The sequence below is a fragment of the Pyrenophora tritici-repentis genome, chromosome 1 (genome assembly GCF_003171515.1).
Source record: "Pyrenophora tritici-repentis strain M4 chromosome 1, whole genome shotgun sequence".
Lineage (NCBI taxonomy): Eukaryota > Fungi > Ascomycota > Dothideomycetes > Pleosporales > Pleosporaceae > Pyrenophora > Pyrenophora tritici-repentis.
In genome coordinates, this window is record NC_089390.1 from 1,132,313 (window position 1) to 1,153,139 (window position 20,827).

Here is a 20,827-nt window from a genome sequence, read left to right on the forward strand (position 1 = left end):
CTATGGTAGTCATACCACCAGAGGAGACCTTGTTCTAACAGTACAGTACAATACATCACTCGTCGTCTTCTCTCCGACGCCCTCGTTTCCGCCCTGATGGCCCTGCCTCTCCGACCTGCCCTGCCTCGCCTGTACTATTGTGAGCCTCGGCCACATCGAGCGTCCTTTGAATGCGCTTGTTCAGCTCCGTCTGGTCCTCGCTCTCGCCATATACAGCCCGAATAAACTGCGCAACGCCCTCCCCGCCCACCTCGACCTTTCCTCTCGGTCCGACAATGTAGTCGATAGTCTCCTCTGTGCCACCTGATACGTCCTTGACCTTTACAATATACCCATCCTTCACCATTGCAGCGAGTGTCTTGTCTTTGGTGCCGAGAGGTGTTGTTTGGTCGGCATTCATCCGCCGCAGTGCGCGATCGAGCTTGCCTTCAGGAATGATGCCGCCGGAGATGATGATGAATGCTATGACTGTGGTATACAATGCAACATAAGAGTCTTCGACGTTGATTAGACCGTCATCAAGTGGTCGTGAGGGGCCGATAATCTCGGGTATCCGGTATTGATCTGGTAGGATAGTTTGCAACACCCAGATACTTGTCGATTTGCTTTGAGACTCTGACGCGGCGGCCGCTACGAATGTTAGACAAGTCAAGATCAACATCAATTACATACCTCGCTTTTGTCGTAATGTCACCCTTTCTTGTTTCGGTAGCTCTACAAGTTGCATGCCAAACACATCCATAAGTTGACGGTTGGCTTCTGTAAAGACTTCCTTGAAGTGACGGGCATGTGATCCGAGTACTGCCATTGTTAGAGATACCACTAAATGGATAAAATACTCACCCTTCTCATTGATCTCCTGCCGCTTGAGAGGCTTCCGTGAATGCTCACACGATAGCGCATACCGTACTAGTCCCTTGGCCAGTTGTTGGACGCTACCACTGCCCTGCTCGACCTGGGTCTCCATATCCTCCTCCTCTGGAGATTCATCTCTTTCTCTCCGCCGACGTGGTTGCGCAGGCGGGGTTTCGTCAGGCTCTTCTCTTCGTGATCTTCGAATAGGCATTGCGAGTGTTGTGGACTGATATCTTTCGTAGGGCTGATGGACGCGACGCGAGGGTCCATGCGCTAGTGATTGACGACATCGTCTGGTCCAAGCTTTTCCGCATTACACCCGCATCGCAACGTGCGTCGCTACAACCAGCATTCACCATGAACTCCATACGACTCGCCGCACGACGACCAATATTCCGCTGTCTTAATACCCCGCCACGTCAAATCCGCCAGGGATCCCGGGCTAGAAGACCAGACTTTGACTTTGAGGCCATAGTCAAACGAGGCGCTCGGCCCAAGAGCCTTCGCCCAGATGAAGACTTTGTTTCAATCCACCGCGCAGAGGCGATTCGTCGCGCGGAATATGTGAGGAGGAGGAATTGGTTGGCTTTGGGTGCTGCGTTATCCATGCTTGCTCCCATCTTTCTGGTCCGGTTATGGGATGTGCCAGTAGAGGAGGAGAAGGAGGAGAATAAGAGCCGGGGAGTAGTAGATATGGTGTGGGGACCGTCCACCAAGACGGATGCACCACGAAAGGCGGCAGAAGCGTTCCAGGGAAAGAAGGTCGTTATTGCTGCTGGCGACAAGGTTATTGCTGCACCAGAAGATTCTGAGAACCCACAAGCGTCAGACCCTGATGCCATTGAACTCGTCGAGACTGGCACCTCTTACGTCCCCTACTTCCCACGTACCATCCGCCTTCCCACCGACAAGACCGGCCCTGAAGCCATTACCAGCGACGCCGAATACACACTGCTTGGTCTTGGTATTAGAAAGGTCTCGTTCCTGCGAGTACAAGTCTACGTCGTGGGTCTCTATGTCAAGACCTCCGACTTGTCAACTCTCCAAAATCACCTCATCAATACTGTGAATCCTACCGCATCGGCATTGATTCCGAGTGAGAAGAAGGATCTCCGCGAAGCACTCCTCGATCCAGAGAAGAGTAACAAGATATGGGAGGCGATCCTTAGCAGGGATGGAACTGCGGGTGTAGACATGGCTTTCCGTGTCGTTCCTTGCCGAGGTACAGACTTTAAGCATCTTCAAGACGGTTGGATGCGGGGTATCACCTCACGAACGGATGAGGTGCGGAGGAAGCAAGCAGAGTTGATCAGACAACAGGCAGCCGAGAACAAGTCCATTGCACTCCCCAAGCCTGTTGAAGAGGGCGAGTTTCAAGACGAGTCATTTGGTCTTGCGATGAAGGAGTTCAGGAACCTATTCCAGGGCAAGGGCAAGGCACCAAAGGGCAGTGTTATCATCTTGACACGTGACAGGAGCGGCAGCCTGGGTGCTTTATACCAGCCTATTGTCAAAGGCGACAAGCTAGAGACCATGGGTAAATCATCCTGGTTGGGCGAGGTAAAGGATGAGAGGGTAGGTAGGTTGGTTTGGTTGTTGTATCTTGGCGGACAAAACGTCAGCTCTGAAGATGCAAGGAAGAGCATTGTCGATGGATGTGTTGATATTGTGGAGCGGCCTGTTGGTACGCTAGAAACTATGGTTCATTAGTAATCAAGTATAAATAAAGGTCATGACTTCGTCTACCTCACTCTCTCACTCAGCACACTTCCTATTTTCAAATTCAGAATGACGTGAAACGGGTCATGGTGAGTGTTTTAGGCCAGGTCCATGATTTGATGTGGTCTTTCTCTGCTATAAAAATTAAAAGTACATAAGGATATATGGCTGTTTACGTGCTTCTTTCCAGCGCCTCGTAAGGCAGTGACAGAGTTGTGTAGTAGATGAGAGAAACATGTTCTATTTGAATTCCAAAAGGCGGGAACACCTATATTGTTTGTCGGGTCGACGAAACCAGTCACTTATTAGTGAGTGATGTCAGAATGAAATTGTTATAAGAGAAAACATAGAATTAAAACGAATGCAGTACAGTAGATGGGAACCAGGAGTACTCTCATAGTTACGATTAGAACTATTTTTGATCATTCCTTCCAACCTCGCAGTGATACACTCATGAGGTGTAACGGTCAAAAGCTTTTTACATACGTATGGTGCTTCAATGTTTCTATGAAGTTGATGTGTAGCTTCTTAAAATACGCGTAAGCGCCCAACATCTGCAGGAAGCTTGTAATCTGGAACGTAAATTCTTGTCACTGCCTCTTTCCCGGGGCTTTTCACACCACCAAAGCTGCTATTCCTAAGGATAATCCATAGCGTAGGTTAAGTAGAGGATTTCCCTAGAATGACGCTCTAATCCTGGTGGAGACTCATAATGACAAACTCATCATTAGCGGGGTTAGCAGTTCTTCAATAACGTGTCTGTGCGCGTGATGCCCATAATCGCGTGCCGCACACCCCGCAACATCAACACCAATCCACCCTTACCACTTCAACCACCCATAACTCCACAACCATGAGTTGTATCAACGCTGCGATTGAAGCTATTGAATCGCGTGATCCCGGAGATAAATTTACATACTCTGAGGTTGCGCGCCGCTTTGGTGTTGATCGCTCTACGTTGTCGCGACGCCATCAACAGATCCGGGGCTCAAATGAAGCCAAATCACGTAATCAGCAACTCCTTCACCCACACCAGGAGCTACAGCTTCTAGAGCACATTGACGAGCTTACTGAGGCTGGCTTACCACCGACGAGGACTATGATCCAGAACTTTGCTAGTGCTATAGCCGGAAGGGCTACCTCCCAAAGCTGGGTGACGCGCTTCTTTCACCGTCATCCCGACGCGATTATATCACGTTGGTCAACTGGTTTGGACCGCAATCGCCACCGGGCTGATTCTGTATACAAGTACGAGTCGTACTTTGATCTACTATCTACTAAAATGGCTCAGCACCATATTCGGGCGCAGGATGTATATAATATGGATGAGAAGGGATTCCTTATTGGAGTGACGGGGAGGAGTAAGAGAGTGTTTAGTAAGCAGAAATATGAGACTGGGGGCTTTAAGAAAGTGATACAGGACGGCAACAGAGATTGGATCACTGTTATCGCTGCTATATGTGCTGATGGGAGTACGTTACCGCCCGCGATTATATACGAAGCTACTTCGGGCAACATGTACGCCAGATGGGTTGATGATATCGCAATTGACGATCCAGTCTACGTTACCTCAAGTCCCTCAGGGTGGACCAATGATCAGGTAGGCCTGGCATGGCTCGAACAGGTGTTTGATCGCCATACGAAGGAGAAGGCCGGCAATCACACACGCTTACTCATCCTTGACGGCCATGGGAGTCACGTTACTATGGAGTTTATTGACTATGCGATCGCCCACAATATTATGTTACTCATACTACCCCCCATAGTACCCATACGCTGCAGCCACTCGATGTGGTAATGTTCAAACCTCTGGCAGCCGCGTACTCACTCAGCTTGCAGCACTACCTCCAGGCGAGCCACGGTCTCTTAGCTGTGAGGAAGGATGACTTCTACCGTCTTTTCAAGCCTGCCTGGGACTCCTCTTTCATTAAGAAGCACGCGTTGAAGGCATTTAAAGCCACTGGGATAGCTCCTATAGATCCCGAAGTAGTACTTAAAAAGTTCCGAAAGTCAACACTAACAGCACCGCCGCCACTAGTGAACGTGAGTAGAGCTACTATCACGAACCTCATTAATCAGGCCTACGATCCGAGCTCTATTGCGGCCAACAACCTCTCAGAAATACTCCTCCGCCTCCAGGCTGCCAAAGAGATCGCCGAGTACGAGAAGGACGCACTGCGCGCGGCGCTACACGTTCACCAGAAGCCCCGCAATCGGCACGAACCTCCCCTAGATCTACAGCAGCGAAAAGCGTTCCATTCAGGGGCAGTTTGGTGGTCGCCGTGCAAGCTTCGAGAGGCCCGCTTCAGGCAGCTAGTGAAGGAGAAGGAGAAGGAGAAAGAGCTACTTGATAAGATAGAGTTGAAAGAGGCAAAGGAGAACAACAGGATCTATCAACTTAAGATCAAAGAGGCAGCGCGGGCGGCGCGTGAGGAGGCAAAGAAGGTGCGGGATGAAGCCAAGGCTGTAAAGGCTGCCGAACTTGACGCCAAACGACGCGATCGCGACGCTGCAAAGGCTATACAACAACCCCAATCGGGCAAGCGTAAGGCTTCAAAGCCCGCTGCAAAGCAACAGCCAAAAAAACGACGCGTGGGTGGTGCTGGCGGTGGCACTCTGGCTGAGGTGGCTGCACCGGCTCCCCACCAACAACCACCCGACGCGGCCGGGCCGTCAATACTCCGGCAAAATATAGATAGACAAAGTTGTAGAGCTACGTCTATAGATCAATACACCGGAAAATCTCGCGATAATAGTTATTGTACGTGGCTGCACAGCCTCAACTTTGCCGTCGTCGCGATATTGGTGGGGTGTGCGGCACGCGATTATGGGCATCACGCGCACAGACACGTTACCGGGCCAAGATATTATTAATCATCTACTGAGTGAGAATAACGAGTCTATCGACCCACACGTTAGTCGCCCTTACGTCGATGCTAGCTCCACTCACACTCCACGACTCCAATAATTACCACCTGCGTCAGAAATTGTGGATCTTATCGAGAATTCAACAAAACCCCATCATCTCGTAATTGCATGTCCCAGCAATGACATCAACGTCGCTCCCGTGTGCCAAGCTTTCTCGCTAATCATGTCCCCGCCAGCATGCCGTTGTATGACGTTCATTCCTCTGCTTGTACCCTTTTCTCCCAATCAACCCCAGCCGTTCTTAACAGTCTTTTCACCGGAGTCAGCCGATATGCTGATTAATAGACACACGGCGTTGTTGTTCTCGGACTATGGCTGCGAGTGGAAGGGATAAGCTTCTACGAAGCAACAATGGCGTAGGATCGACGCTAGGACGGCGGATGCTTGTTTCCAGGCGGGTGACTTGCATCGGAGTTGTGAGGAAGGCGCACCGCACGTAGGTGGTTGGAATGCAGGCCTTAAGTGCACTTGCCGTTGATCAGTACTATTGTCCATACTCTTACATACAAACCCCTCTCTACTACGTCTATCCATACATATTCATCTCAAGATGGCGGTAATATGGGGCCTCGATCTCAAGGAAATGCAATGGGGCAAGTTCAAGTCAGGTTACATGTGGAACAAGGAGTATCACAACCGCCGCACAAAATTCATCATCTACCAACTCGCCATGATCCTTTGTGTGGTCAGTGAGAGTCTAGGAACTGCAGCGCTGTCTGGTAAGTAAAGTCGCATCCTTGATAACAGCTCACTGACTTGCAGACTACGTCGATCAACAAAAGTTCGTCTCGAGACTCAACAGCAATGTTACCGTACACAACAACAACTTCATCGGTATCGCATCGTACAACATCTTTGTTGGCATCTATGTTGCCACCATCTTTGGAAGCGCCTTCTTCTTCGATCTCTTCTGGCCTGAACGGAAAGAATCGCAGGGAGTCAAGATGGCTTGGAAGGTCTGCTCCGTTCTCGCCTGTATGCTTTCCCTCGCCTGCGCGTTGGCATACACATACATCGTCGCAAGCCAAAGCGCATACGTAACAGGGACAAACACTGCGGATGCACAGAGACTTCTCGCACTCTACGGTGGAAGTCCGTTGAAATACAGCAGCAACGGCCGCGCAATTGCCAGCGTAGTCTTCCTCTGGCCGGGAATGATCTTCACCTTTGTTAGGTATGTAATCTTCCTCTTTGAACTCCATTCGCTAACATCCCCAGCACGTACCTCCTCTGGCATTCTCTAGCCCACATCGACGCTTACGGCCCGATGTCCAAACACGCTCGTACGGAAAAGGCCGTTGACAGCGCTAGTGTCACCGAACCAACCAACCTTGACAACCAAAGCTTCACCTCCACATCCCGAGCAGTCGCATAGTCCTATCAAGGACATGATTTTCGTCTCATCTCCGATCGGACACGTGGTTCATACACAGGCCGAAATGTCAAACATGGCTTGGGCGTTGGTGTAAGAATGGAGGGATTTTCGGTATACGGTGGCATAGTTGCGGTGTTTACAAATGTTGATACCCTTACGGCTGCATGAGATACGCTTTGTCGTTTGCGTAATTTAAGTCAAATCCGAAAACGTTCATGAGTTATTTTTACGCTCTTGCAATACGACTTGCTAAGACGGCTTTACATGGTCTTCCTTGCCTGTCGCCAACCTCCCAAACAATGCCAACCACTCTTTGAACACCTTGGCGAACAAGGTACGCGCTGTTTCAATCCAAAGAACTCGAGACGAGGGATGATACATGGACTAGGACAGGACCTGTTGACCTATTCTAGGCTTACTTGCTCTCTATCCTAGTCGTCCATGAGGGATCGACGACGCTGTTTCGAGGCATTAACGGCATGTTCTAGATGACAAGAATCCCGGAAATGAGGTAGGTGCGCGCCATGCAAAAGTGGGTAAATGGATCCATGGATACGGAAGAGTGTATCGTGAAGTTGTGGGATGTTTGAGACAGAGTTAATACTGCCACGAATAATGAGAAGAAATTCTACCACTTTAACCGCCTTGATTAATAAAGTGTCTCAATCTCATACTCCTGTAATAATCAAGCCACATGCTAGTCAGTCGGAAAGGCACGTCATGGGCAATTACACTCACGTACATGTGGAAGAAGTAAACCTACACCCCTAGTGACTCATCAACTCAGACTTGTATCTTACTCGTCTCCTCCCATGTCGTCTGACCCAAACAACCAATAGAAATTGAACCAAGTCATGTAGCTGAAGTCTGTGCTAGTCATAGAATAGTCATGGAAAAAGAAATATGGTCACAAACGAACACCTGGAGTGGCGAGAAGAAGCATCTGCATGCTTCTGGGGCCCCAAACATGAAAACCTACTCATCGCAACACTTGGCGAATGCGATTGTAAAAAGCAGCTCTTGACCGTTCAGTCGAAATGATCGACACGTCATCCAACATGTGTATCGGTGTTGACTTGCTTCTGCCGTAGCAATACACCCCCGACAAAAAACAAACCGACACGAGTACCAGTTCTTGCCACTGCGGGCTACGCCGTCCGCACCACAGAACCTGAAACCGGATCGAGTGCCTAAAAAAGCAATGACATGCATGTCATGTTCCCACGTGGATTCACAATGACAGACGCATTACCGATAGTCATGTGAGACACCGACTCCGCGATTTCATGCCGATAAGAGGCTGAAGATGGCAGAAGCGACAAGTGTCTCAAAACTACGAGGAACATGAATCTGATGACATGAACTTGACATTTCAGTGGAGTTGGTCTGAGGTGGAGCACCCATGGTAATATCATCGTATTGGCATGCCGCAGCTCTACTTACAAGCTCTAATAAAGCCGAAGTCCTTCCAGAACCCCGTTTGTCTATCAAACAGAACATGTGTATGGGTTGCCAGGATCGGGCTCCGAGACGACATGTTGTGCATAAGCTCAGGTGCAATCGATAAAGGGGATAAACTTTGATCGCAGCGTGTCCGTTGTTTCAATGTCATTCTGTCAAGTTTGACGTCAAGAACGAGACGGTGTTTCAGCTCACAACGGCGCCCAAACCTAGAATAGCGTTCCAAAGTTGGACGACCTTCCGCATGTGGCTGCTAGTGGACTTGGCCGGGGCGCTAGGGGAAGCCATGCCGCGTCAACAAGTGGCTTGCCGCTTTTATGAGAGTTGCAGCTAGCGTGATAGGCTCCCGTATCCGCGAAATGAGGATACGTGTGCGAGGGTTATGGTTGTGTTGGTAGGGCTGAAGAAGGGTTCTTCTGCAAGGCCGGTAGAAAAGGGACGCCAGTGCGGTCTTGTGCAAGGACATGGATGGCGACGAAGAAAATTTGCAAAGTTGCCTGATTGTTTTTGTGCAAATCTTGGTTCAAAGCATGCAGGGCAAAATAGAAAGAACAGGCCCGAGCCGCAGAGTACGTTTGCTCGCGTTGTGCTTTTGTTGTTGGGCCTGATAAGTCGGTATTGACGAACTATCGAGACAAGGGAGCTAGTCATTAGCCAGCCAACTTTCATCCACTACTCAAACCGTCCGTCGATCCGTCATGACCCTGACAATGGAGCCTGGGCCAGCTATCTCCACAAGCTGTGGTTGTTAGTGAGCAAATCAAGGAATCAGTCATGACGAACCTACCTTTTCGTGCCAGCTGAGCAGGACGCTCATGGCCTGGCCACCGCCCTCTGCGCCGCCACGCGTATGGATTTGGGAAAAACCAGTCGCCTGAGGTGTGATGTTGCGTGTGTTGGTTGCTGGGCTCGCCTGTGCCATGCCCTTGTAACTACAGATACGAAATTAGCCCGACGTCGCCTGTGTGCCACTGTGGCGCGTGGAAGGTACGGAAGGCGCAGCTGGCGAGAAGTGATGTTTGGCGGTGAGCTCAAACGTACATGTACTTCATGAGAACGTCCAACGCCTCGGTTCCACCAGGAGCACTGTATAACCGGCTGAGCATTGGTGACATGTCGGACGCTCGTATAGACTGGAGAATCTCGATTACGACTGCGAGGTACGTTTCCTAGTGGGACAGTCAGCCGTGGTTTGACCTGGTCGTGGGGTGCCTGTGGCATACCTTTCCCTTGTCGTCTGCTCCATAAGGCGGATTCTCTAAGGCCCCCTGGAGAGCTCCCTCATTGTCACCCCCTCGTAGTAGCTGTCGTATTTGCGAGGCACTGTTTTGGACATCGGCTGTAGAGACGGGCGTGACAGCAGGAGCGAGAGAGCTCAGGTCAAAGTTTGCGGGGCTGTCCGGGTCCAGAGCGTCAATGTTGATTGTACGCCAATTGATAGCGGCCATGGTGAGAGCTGTACGTCGACTTGCAGGTCAGGGATGGAGGAAGAGGCGTCGGTGGTGGTGGTGAGGTTCGGGACGCCGTATTCGTGGGGTGCAGCTGGCAGGTCTCCACTTTCTGCCAAGCTTGGCAGCTCGTCACGGCCACCGTGACACAATGTAACAATGACAATGATAATGGCAATGGCAATGACAACGACAGTACCTAGAAGCATTTGATAGCCATGTCAAGTTCATGTGACCCAGGCGTCTGGCGAAACATTCACCAGTGGTACAAGGCAAGGGTGGGCGCTCGATACAGCCTCCCAAGCGAAACGGATCGCTACCAGTGCGGAAGCACCCAAGGCCTATCGATCGCTGGGACCAAGATCCGCAACGCCACATGTGCGACGGCAGGCGGTTCCAGCACGGCGGATGAGACAGATGACGATGGATGGATTGAGATGAGTAGTGGATATTGATTAGTCTAAGCTGCAAGCCGGAAGTGTCGCGAGACACCGTTTCCGCGGCCAAGGCCATCTGTCTAATTTTCAAAGCCAACGTAATGGCGGCCCATACATGTCATGAAAGAGCCGTCTAAAAGAACGCAAAATCGTCGCGGCATGGCCATCATCCCAGCGATGCGACCAGCCCAACGAGCTATAGTACAATACAGTCCGCGCCCATGTTGCCAACGAAGGCGAGCGGGATATCTACCCTGGTATACTGTCCGAAAGAAAAAGAAAAAGTCCGTTTTTGGTATCTATGCCTGAGCCCAACCTGATCTATAAAACGCCGAATAAGGAAAAAGGTACTTTTTTGCCGTAAGGGAATGTCGCTAAACGTGGGACGCAAGGTTGAGCGCTCGGTGACGCGGGACGAAGCCGAAAGTGGGTATTAGGTCGCTGAGAATCGAAATAGTCGGAGCTGATTAAAAACGCGTAGATGCCGAAGTCGGCTCGAAATAGATGCGCCGTAAAACCAATGGGATGAATCGATTGTGATGTGGTGAGAGCTGTTTAGGGCTGCATATACTGTTAGTCATGCGGTTGATGCAAGGTGCGGTGGCTGCGCTTACGATGCGTGACAAGTCATCCCTCTGGTCCCAACGGAACCGGCTCGCCACGGATGGTGGCATTGCGAGGCAAGGCGAAGACAAGGTCCGTTGGGAAGCTGTCGACCATTTTATTTGGTAGGTCGTGGTTGCTCTGGCTGCTTGACGGTGCCGGTTGTGTCGTAGGCGCCGCGACCCATGTTGCTTGCTTCTGACTGTCCGAGTATGGCCATGTTGACGGGTTGTGGGTTGACTTTTATATGTTAGCTGCATGTTGCACGGGGCGGTAAATATAGAAGGGCTTACAGGATGAGGAAGCCAGCTTGCCGGTGGAGCTGAAATGGCCTGTGCGAGGGCCTGTGAAATGCAACGAGAATGAGTGTGGTGGTCGGGCGATGCGACACGAGGCGAGACGACAGAGAAGACGGGCGAGCTTTATTAGGTAGCGTCGAAGGAGCAGCGGACCAGGCTAGCGCAGTGACTGGGGATAGCAGAGGAATGAGAGTGGATTGTTCAAAGGGAGTGCGGATGATGAAAGCAAGAAATACTAAATCAAGGGCGCCCCAAGCCTTCTATATTCGAACCTAGAATAAGGGGGACTCTACTGACTTGCCAAAGGTGGCCTTGGCTGTCGGCGAGACAAATGAAATGAGCGACTGTGCTTTTCAGGAAGCAAAAGCCAGGGACACATGACGTTCCGGGAGCGACGGCCCCCTCGGCTTTGTTTCAGTGTAGCTCCCTTGCCCGCAGAAATTGTGAGTTGGCATGGGTGATCTGCGCACAGAGGTCCGCAACATTGGTAGACCCCTGCGCTGCACTAGAAGGCCGTACCTGCAGCGCTAGTCGGACCATGCTAACGGCTCGCTGGGGGGTGAGTCCCGCGGGCGACGAGACGCTGTCGACGGCTGGTTGTTGTTGTCGTAGTCGTAGCCCATCAGACACGTCGACACTGCGCCCCTCTTGCTGGCCGCTTCTCTTGCACCGCGCTTGAGGCAAAGCAGCAAAGCTTAGCTGAGACGAGCCAGCGTCAGCGCAACCGACGACGACCCTCTTCCCGTGTCGCGCGCACCTCTGACTGGTTGTCATTGACTCGCTGCCGCTTTTGTTGGCTCTGTGCAGAAGCAACGCGAGCAGAAAAACTGTCCTTTTTACTTGCGAACAGACGCTCCGGGACTCTTTCCCCGCCGGGCCTGATTCACCTCGCGCTGCAGCCCTGCTTTGCGTCCATTCAACCGGGTCGCTGGTGCTCGGGATCGTGGTGGACGTGGCCACTGTGGGCTGTGGCTTGTTGATTGACAGCAGACGACATGACATTTTCTCCTAGCCCTGGTCTTTTTGTGTGGGCTTGTTTTTGCTGTCCGTCTGCACGCCTCGCGCCTTCCCTGCGGCCACCAGCGCCTTCCCCCCATGGTTGGGTGTGTTGTCTCCCGCCACGTGGGATACCTTTCCGTCGACGGCTTAGCCCTGACGTACCATGGGCATCGTGAGGAAGGAGCCGTCGCTGTCATGTCATTGACTCATCAGACGCACTGCAGGTCAAGACTCAGGTCAAGAGACTGTCTTGCCGTTGTCTTGCCGTCCAAGAGCTCCCGTAATCAGAGCGTTCAGAGCGTTCAGAGCGTTCAGAGCGTGGCCGGCTCGGTGAGTGGACCCGGCCTCGCCTGGCTATTTGTTCTGGAAAGGCTCTGGAAGGCGATCGCATATCCACGACTCGTCGTCTCACTCCCGGGCAGCCCCCGGCGCGCGCGACACATGGTGACACAGAAGAGGCGCAGATAATCGCAGCTGGGACATTTGGCCGCTCGATAGACTTCAAACGCGTTGCATTCTCTTTCTCAGTTGCTGCGGAACAGACGACGGCTTCCGCGCCCAGGCACCGAGCGCAGCCGGGGTCTTGACGAGCAAGGTTTCACGCACAATGGCTTGCTCCTGCTCTGGCAATTTTGATGGTTTTGATTTTGATTTCTATTTCTCAATTCGATACGGCGCTGCGTCATTGGCGCACACTCTCGCTCGCCCTTGAGTTGGCGGCGTCGACGAGTCGCAGTGTGGAATGTCACTTTTGTGCCCGTCTTACTTATTACCCAGAAGCAAGACTCGCCTACATCCCAGATGCCGGCCCTTTATTTTCACCACGCTCCTACAAATGGCGGCGCCATGCCGGCCAGTACCAATAATATAATTCGCAACCAGCTGCAGCCCTGATTCGCCTCGTTGGAAAAGCATCCCTTGCCGTCATATCGACCAGGGGCCCGCACCAGCATACCGTCTGCCGTACTCAGCCTGAGACGGCCTGCGCACGCCACGACGCACTGTGCCTGCTGGTTGCTGGCTGCAGTCTGAGTCTGAGTCTGAGTCTGAGTCTGAGTCTTCAGGCTGCACGGCGTTTGGTGTTTGCCATACATTGACGGTTGTTATTTCCAAATGGAATTAACTCGACCAAGTTACAGTTGCAAAACCTTGAGCTGCTGAGTTGGCCATAAGCTTTCGCCAGCTTCCGCCAATCCGCCAATCCGCCAGTCCGCCAGTCCGCCAGCTTCGGTCAGGCTTTGCAGAGTATCGGGCGCGATCGCCAGTCCATGCTCGTCTACACTTTCTACCTCACCATGTAACTGCACGCACGTTATTGGCGCAAGTCAGGACGTCCCATCTGAGCGCCGCCTTGTTACATTGCAGGGTCCGAACGCCTTCTGATTTTCACCGGTCTGCCAGCCGCCTGCCCAAAGCTCAAACCTGACAGCTGCTTGACGGCTTTCTCCACAGAAAACTTTGTCGAAATTGTGATGGTGAGCTACAGCTTGCGGGGAGCTGGGAAAGTGGAGCTCGAACGGCCTTGAGCATTTCCCCTTTGAGCCGCGCTACTGCAATGTGCAGCGGCTGTCCATTCCCGTGGAAGCGAAGCAGGGGTTCGTCTTCTCGAAAGGATCACCAGCTGCGAAAGATAACCCTGCCAACACGTGGATATTCTCAGTCTGGTGGATCTTGGCCTGCTCACTGGAAGGGCCCCATGTACCAGCGGCACCGTCTCCGTGCCACCTGAACACGTCCACGCCACGGCCTCTGCGCCTCTGCAAAGGAGAATACACTCCACGCTGGGCCAACCGGTACGACAGCTATTAGCCGGTGGAGCCGTCTGCTTCGGGAAAACTGGCTTGTGAGTGTTGCATTTCGCAACGTTTCACCCTCGCCTATTCGGTCCTTACAGTAACCCTTCTCAAAAGTCCGTCGAGACAACGCCCTTTGTCATGCGACCAAGTCGACGAGCGGTTCCGCTTTCATCTCGGACCACCGTTGACTCTCCCCGGCGCCGAGTACAAGGCGATCAGCATCAACTTCGCTCTCGGTACCTGGCCCTGGTGATCTTCTTGCATTGGCGCCCAATCCAGCCGCCGATATCATCATTTGAGCTACACGAGCCGGATCATTCCGCCAAATGAAGCATTCCGCGTCCCAGTCCCGCGACATTGTCACGACTCGATCGTCTGTCGCACCACAATTCTCCGTTGCCGATCCCGCATGTTTTTGCACCATTCCCTGCCGTACGCAGTCAGCTTCCCAACCTCGACCTCACTCCAATCGCAACGCGAACACCAGTTCTTTTATTGGCCGCCGTGAACACGCCATTCTCGACGCTGCCAGACGCCGGGGTGAACTCAAACACGTTTACCAACGCCTATCGGGAGATTAAGGTTTTGTCGTACTACTTATCAGAAGAGTATGGTGCTCAACGCTAACAGGGACACATATGCATGCATATGCTTTCGGAACACTACCGCTATCGACCGCTGCTATCGATACTATTCTCCGTGAACAATGCAAACTAACGCCAAACTGGTGTTTCGGACGTATCTAAACGCCACTACTGCATCTGTCAACTCATCCTCGAATGTGCTGGCATCGGCATCTACTAACTACTCACTTTGGCTCCAACGTCAGCCAATTGCGCATGTTGCAGCTTACTACTGCGCCTCGTCACAGTTACCCCATTTATTTGCACCTACCCGCCTACCCCCATCCGCGTGCTTATCTTGTGTCCCCAAGATCTGGTTGAAGACGAGACAATTCCGAATACGGCACTACTGCGCGACACCAATACTCGGCGTATGCTTTACATCACCGCCTAGCGAGGCCTGCCTACTCGTCACACCATCAATCTATGATGACATGTAGCCGTCACCGTGGTTGCAGCCTGGAAACTGACCTCAGCATTGATATATCTGTGGTTATTTGATTCCCGGACGCTGCAAGGTCGCAGTACAGTCAGCCCGGAAGTCCGCCACGCCCACATGGTTGAACATGTGTTCCTGCCGCGCGTGTTTGTGATATCGAATGAGTGAGTTGAGTAACGTACTTGTAAGCAACTTCGGGTGAGGGCATTATTGTGGTGCGACGGCATCCCGATGACCAGGCTTACGGGTGAGGTTACGACCTGGCCAGAATTAGGGCGGCGACATCTAGCCAGCCTCATGTTGGTGGATGGAATGTGGGATGTGGCAGCGACACGTGACGGGCGGGTAAGATGAAGCACTTTCTTACTTGTAAGCTAACAAGGTACCAAGTGTCGGGTTTATGAAGCGGCTGCATGCACGCGTGTTATCAAGATAATATAATCTGCATAATCGGAACTCCTATCTCACTTGCCATCTACCCAACTTCGATTATACTTACAGTCGTTTCGTATTCGTTGTGTGCCAATCAAGAATGACGTGTCGGTCCATTGTAGGAACTTTCCTTTACAACTCAAATATTTGAAGATTGCACTGATCGTCACACAAAGTAAATCCCGAGTGTATGCACGATTCTCGCCAAACTTTGCACCAAACCCCCCGCCCCCAGCCAGATGGTCAGCACTAAAAGCTTGCATGGCAACCCGCTGCGCTACACCTTCTGCTCTGGGTAACATTAACCCCGCAGTATCTGATCTTTGCTCCAGCATCGCCGATCCACCCGAAACTATAATCTGGGGATATCGTAGTCGCTCGTACATCGATGACTGTCGTATTCGTCATTGCATACCCCATGTAGCGTAGATAACATTTGGTGAGATACGAAGACATTGTAGATCTATGCATGGTGGTAATCGTTCACATTGTACCAAGAACATGTCAATGCGTGGGAGATTAGAATAAAAGGGTGTACCCCAAGTTGGAGTGATTTGGAGACATGTAATCATATCTTAGTTAAATGAGGGTTGGCGGATTACGGCCGTCGGAATGAAATGTGTAAAGAATGCGTTATCTGGTGACGAAGTAAGGTTTACATAAAAAGACAAGATTGCATTGTCTGGTGACCAACTAAGGTTTACGCCAAAAGACGACTGCGTTATCTGATGACCAAGTAAGGTTTACACCAAGATAAGACGTGTGTTATCACATACTACGCACAGGTAGTTTGCCAAGTCAAACTCGCATCTCTGGGCATGAAATAGTTTTGTAAACAATCACACCACTAGAGCTACTGATAGTACATAGGAAAGTATAGGGGGGGTATCAGGCGTCGCGCAAGTCAAAGAACCGCCTAACTCATATCATACACAGGCTGACACTTGCATATCTGCGCCTAGTCTTTTCCCTAGTCGTCCTTCTTTCCAGCCACAGTCTCCATCTCCACCTCACCCTGCACCTCGCCTTTTTTATTCTTTGTAGTAATCCTGTACTTGCCGCCGTCCCACAGATCCTTGAACGTAAGCTCCTTTGTACGGCCAAGTGATTCAATCGCTCCAATACGCTCGAGGGTTGCTTCTAGGAAATCTTCAAACCCAGGCTCGGAGCAGATCTCGTTAAAGGCACGCTGCATGGGTACCGAGTCGGCGCGGACCACGGCGTGTGAATCAATGGAGAAGATGGATAGGTCGTGATGTTGCCTGATAAAGTCGGAGCGTGTCATGATCCATCTGGCACGGTGAAGGGGTATGGAGGGGAGAATATGGCCTTGGTTGGGGTCGTATTTGGATTCCAATTCGGCGTAGCGTTTGTAGAGGGCGTTGGCGAGGACCATGGCAGTTGACTAATTAAATCAGCGTTGAAATCACACATGGTAAACATACTAACCGCATACTTCTGCTGGTCCATGACGTCGTCGTCCATTTCCTCGCCCAGTATAGCGCAGTTATTCAGGAACCAAATCTTCTCCATCTCGCAAATGTTGTTGCACTTTGCAATCATGTCTTCCGACTTGGCAACGCGATTGAGAAAGGTTAGACGGCCGCCAATCTTGTCGTAGACCTCTTCAAGAATCGACTCCTTCACCTTTTCCCCGTAGTACTTCATTCTGTAGTTGCGTAGAGCTTGCATCGCACGGTCTTTGGTGAGATCCTTGATCTGATGTACCTCCATGCGCGTGGCATACTGCTTCAGTCTTTCAAAAACCCAGTACTTGTCCGAGTTGATGATGACGGTGGCGAGGTTCGACGCTGCCCACTGCTCTGCCCGTTGCTGGATGAGCTCGAGAAGATCCCTGCCATCATCGTCGTCACGGATTAGATGTGCCGAGTTGATGATGAGGATGAGCGGACGTCCAACTCTTGCACGCCGTCTCAGGGCCACCTTTTCCAGCTTATTAAAGGCTCGCTCAATGTCAAGGATGGCGCCTGCGTCGCGAGGCCCGCGAATGGAAAAGAGCGACCCAATGTTATCCTCGTGGTACTCAAAGTCAAGACAGCGACCCAGTCGGACACGGAAGACCTCAAGATCAGCATGGGCTTCCATCATTGAGCATCCCTCGCCATTGATCTTATCCATGGCATCTATCAACATCGACGTCTTCCCCGTCCCCTTTTCGCCAATGAGCAAGTGGTAGCGGCCCTTGGTCTCGCCCCACACAATCTTGTCAATCTTCTCTTGCTCGTCACGTGGAATCCACCGGTCATAGTCCTGGTCGTCGTTTGCATCGCTCTTCACAACCTCCAACCGAGAAGGCTCCCCATTCTTCGGAATCTCTTTCCCATTAGCTGCAAGATCGAGAACAGGGTCGCCTGGGCGGAATGCATTCTCCATCTTCTCAAGTACATTCCACTTGTAGTACTTGGTGTATCCAATACCAACACAGCCAAGAATGAAAATGCTCGCTCCCGTAGTCATGGCCGCCTCGAACATTTTCCACCCCGTGCTTCGCCATTCAGCCTGGTTCTTCTCACGCTTCTCCTCCGCCTCGTCTCCCTCCAAACGTTCCGTAGCATCATCAACCGGGTTGGGCGCATCATTTCCTGGGGAAGGAGGCCCAGATTGACCAGTCAATGTGCGTGACCATGTCCTTGGAATTACCGGGCCAGCCCGCTGGGACCGGTATACGGGAGATTGCCGAGGGAATCCGACACGTCGCGGTGTTCTAGCCCTCAGAAACGGTCGCAGCATTAACATTATTGGCGTTGGCACGTTGCGTCCGGTGTCGCGTGCTTGAACACGTGTCGATCGCACTCTGGAAAAGAAAATCTCAAGATAAAACTACAATGATTGACAGCCGCGTGAATGAGAGTGATAGAAGTGAGACGACAGAGAGGGGCAACGCGCAAAGGAGGTACTGCGGCGTGCTACGCTGGTGTCGAGATGATTAGCCGCAGGGGCCATGCGAGCGCCAAGAGAGTGGTAGGAGCTGCAACAGCATCGTGAGGGTTCCACAGGCGATATCACGATACCGGCAGTCTCACTCGTACAAGGCGAAGAGCAGGGTCAGCAAGAGATGGCTTTTGGACAATGCCGTGCGCTGACGATGGGGGCCGTCTTTCCGATGTCATCCTTGCGCCTTCGGAAGTGGAGTGTAGCTTAGCGGACCATTCCGGCGCCCTCAAGAAAAATATTCTGGAGACATGACCGAAGAAGTTCCCTCACTCTCGCACACCTCAACGCATGTCACTGTACATTGATGCGCCTGTCTTGTATATTCCCGTCCTTTTCTAGACCAATCTCTTCTTTCTGTCGCTCTTTCCCGGGGTCTTGGTGTTGATCTCGATCCGCCGCAAGCATGGCCACTACCAATGACGCTTCCAAGTCTGGTGAGCTTCCCACACGACAAGAAATTTGTTCCTCGACGTAGCTTGCACGCCATGACTAACACGACTGCAGAAGTCGAAAAGACCCCTATAGAGCAAAATGTAAATGGGCAGACAGAAGGCGCAGATGGCGCAGACGGCGAGGAGGGTGCTGTCCAGCCAGACAGTATGTCAATTGAGTGGTGCAGTAAGCAATCAACTGATCATGTCTAGACATCTTCCAAGTCACCATTAAGCTTCCACATGAGCCATTCGAGATGCCAATGACGGTGCGTGTAGCGATGCAAAATACATGGCAGTTACTCATGTTGGTAGATTTCATCGGCCGAGCAGGTGCAAGACCTCCGCCAGTCCATCATCGAGATGCCGCACACATTCCAGTACTCGTGTTTCCACCTGGAGCATGAGGGGAAGCGGATCAACGACTATGTCGAACTTTCCGAAGTCCAGGGACTCAAGGCCGACTCGGTATTGACTCTGGTGGAGGACCCATACACGGAGAAGGAGGCGAGACTACATGTCATTCGCGTGCGGGAGCTCATCGGCGCTGCTGGTGATCGTACCGATGCGCTGCACGGTATAATGGCTGGCCTGTCACTGCACGACACTGTGGGACACGAGCAAATATTGAAGCCGAAGCAGGACGGTCCCGAGCAGACGCCGGTGACTGACTACGACTTCAAGGCAGCATCGGTAAAGACTTTGCTGCCTCCTGCTCCAGAGACTGCGCCCAAGACGATCAAATCCATTGCTGTTTCGCCATGGAATCCCCCTCCATACCACCTCCGCTCCAAGGGCCACCTCTTGTATCTGGTAGTCACCACCAACGAGAACGAGCAACATCACATCACCGCGCACGTCTCCGGTTTCTACGTCAACAAGTCGTCAAATGCCAGCTTCGACCCTTCGCCACGACAGGCCCCCAAGGCGAAGCACGCGCACTCGCTCCTGACTCTTCTCGAGGAGCTGTCGCCGTCTTTCCGCACTACCTTCCAGGAATTGCTGGAGCACAATGCGAAGAAGGAGCTGCTTACCATTTTCCAGCTCTCAAACGCCATCCCCGCGAACCCCTGGTTGGTTCCCGCACCCACTTCAGCCCTAACCCCACACCAGCCTGATCTCGCGCGGACGCAGGAGAGCTACCTGATATCGGGCGTTGAAAACACCGAAACTCTGCGTGACTGGAATGAGGAGTTCCAGTCGACCCGGGAGATGCCAAAGGAGGCTGTCCACGACCGTGTATTCCGCGAACGCCTCACGTCGAAGCTGTTTGCCGACTACAATGACGCAGCAACTCGCGGCGCCATGTTGGTTGCCCGTGGCGAGATTGCGCCTCTGAATCCTACAGAGGCCAAGGATGCGCAGATTTTCGTTTACAACAACATCTTCTACTCGTTTGGTGCTGACGGTGTCGGTACATTCGGCGCAGAGGGTGGCGACGAGGCTGCGCGTGTGGCTGTGGGCAAGGACGTCTTTGGTGTGCGCGCCGTCAACAACCTCGACATCCAGAACCTCTTTACTTCTGGAACCGTTGTTGTAGACTACCAGGGAAAGCGTATTGTTGGCCAGAGTATAGTACCTGGTATCTTCAAGCAGCGCGACCCTGGAGAGCACCAGATTGACTACGGTGCGGTGGAGGGCAAGGAGATTGTGGCCGACGACAAGTCATTCGTCCCGCTGTTTGAGCAACTCTCCAAGGCACTACGCGTGAAGAAGCATCCTGTCTGGGACAAGGACAACGTCCGCCACGAGCTGGAGGGAAGTGTCGAGACCAAGGGCTTGATTGGCACAGACGGTAGGCGGTATGCTCTGGACCTCTACCGCCTGACTCCCCTTGATATCTCGTGGATAGAGGCACACTGGACCGAGCCCACCGAGGACGGCGAATCAAAGCCAAAGGACAAGGACTACCCCCACCGCATGGCGACTCTCCGTCCAGAGCTCGTAGAGTCCTACTACAGGATCAAGCTGCGAGAGTACGTCAAGAACGAACTCGCCAAGAAGAAGGAGGCTAAGGAGGCCAAAGA

The 20,827-nt window shown here is 52.2% G+C and overlaps 8 protein-coding genes across 8 annotated transcripts; 4 read left to right on the forward strand and 4 right to left on the reverse strand.

Moving 5' to 3' along the window:
• Positions 1-55: 55 nt before the first annotated feature.
• On the reverse strand, positions 56-1,066 carry PtrM4_004390 (MAGE domain containing protein; the record flags this gene model as incomplete). The annotated part of the gene is made up of 3 exons (XM_001930458.1): positions 56-630; positions 673-801; positions 844-1,066. 3 exons carry the CDS (start codon positions 1,064-1,066, stop codon positions 56-58), a joined length of 927 nt encoding a protein of 308 aa, XP_001930493.1.
• A 146-nt stretch (positions 1,067-1,212) lies between these two features.
• On the forward strand, positions 1,213-2,565 carry PtrM4_004400 (putative chalcone isomerase subgroup protein; the record flags this gene model as incomplete). The annotated part of the gene is made up of 1 exon (XM_001930459.2): positions 1,213-2,565. The coding sequence occupies one exon, from the start codon at positions 1,213-1,215 to the stop codon at positions 2,563-2,565; it is 1,353 nt and encodes a 450-aa protein (XP_001930494.1).
• Positions 2,566-3,427: 862 nt separating this feature from the next.
• Positions 3,428-5,862, forward strand: PtrM4_004410 (Trichoplein multi-domain protein; the record flags this gene model as incomplete). The annotated part of the gene is made up of 3 exons (XM_066102723.1): positions 3,428-4,284; positions 4,341-5,199; positions 5,788-5,862. The coding sequence occupies 3 exons, from the start codon at positions 3,428-3,430 to the stop codon at positions 5,860-5,862; spliced, it is 1,791 nt and encodes a 596-aa protein (XP_065964925.1).
• A 190-nt stretch (positions 5,863-6,052) lies between these two features.
• On the forward strand, positions 6,053-6,877 carry PtrM4_004420 (uncharacterized protein; the record flags this gene model as incomplete). Its single annotated transcript, XM_001930460.1, has 3 exons — positions 6,053-6,221; positions 6,265-6,676; positions 6,721-6,877. The coding sequence occupies 3 exons, from the start codon at positions 6,053-6,055 to the stop codon at positions 6,875-6,877; spliced, it is 738 nt and encodes a 245-aa protein (XP_001930495.1).
• Positions 6,878-9,014: 2,137 nt separating this feature from the next.
• On the reverse strand, positions 9,015-9,786 carry PtrM4_004430 (Arp2-3 complex subunit; the record flags this gene model as incomplete). Its single annotated transcript, XM_066102724.1, has 4 exons — positions 9,015-9,077; positions 9,126-9,270; positions 9,380-9,507; positions 9,562-9,786. 4 exons carry the CDS (start codon positions 9,784-9,786, stop codon positions 9,015-9,017), a joined length of 561 nt encoding a protein of 186 aa, XP_065964926.1.
• A 1,158-nt stretch (positions 9,787-10,944) lies between these two features.
• Positions 10,945-11,046, reverse strand: PtrM4_004440 (uncharacterized protein; the record flags this gene model as incomplete). The annotated part of the gene is made up of 1 exon (XM_066102725.1): positions 10,945-11,046. One exon carries the CDS (start codon positions 11,044-11,046, stop codon positions 10,945-10,947), a length of 102 nt encoding a protein of 33 aa, XP_065964927.1.
• A 5,338-nt stretch (positions 11,047-16,384) lies between these two features.
• On the reverse strand, positions 16,385-18,171 carry PtrM4_004450 (putative atpase domain prokaryote protein; the record flags this gene model as incomplete). Its single annotated transcript, XM_066102726.1, has 2 exons — positions 16,385-16,819; positions 16,864-18,171. 2 exons carry the CDS (start codon positions 18,169-18,171, stop codon positions 16,385-16,387), a joined length of 1,743 nt encoding a protein of 580 aa, XP_065964928.1.
• Positions 18,172-18,772: 601 nt separating this feature from the next.
• Positions 18,773-19,207, forward strand: PtrM4_004460 (uncharacterized protein; the record flags this gene model as incomplete). The annotated part of the gene is made up of 3 exons (XM_066102727.1): positions 18,773-18,803; positions 18,874-18,966; positions 19,014-19,207. The coding sequence occupies 3 exons, from the start codon at positions 18,773-18,775 to the stop codon at positions 19,205-19,207; spliced, it is 318 nt and encodes a 105-aa protein (XP_065964929.1).
• Between the last annotated feature and the right edge of the window lie 1,620 nt (positions 19,208-20,827).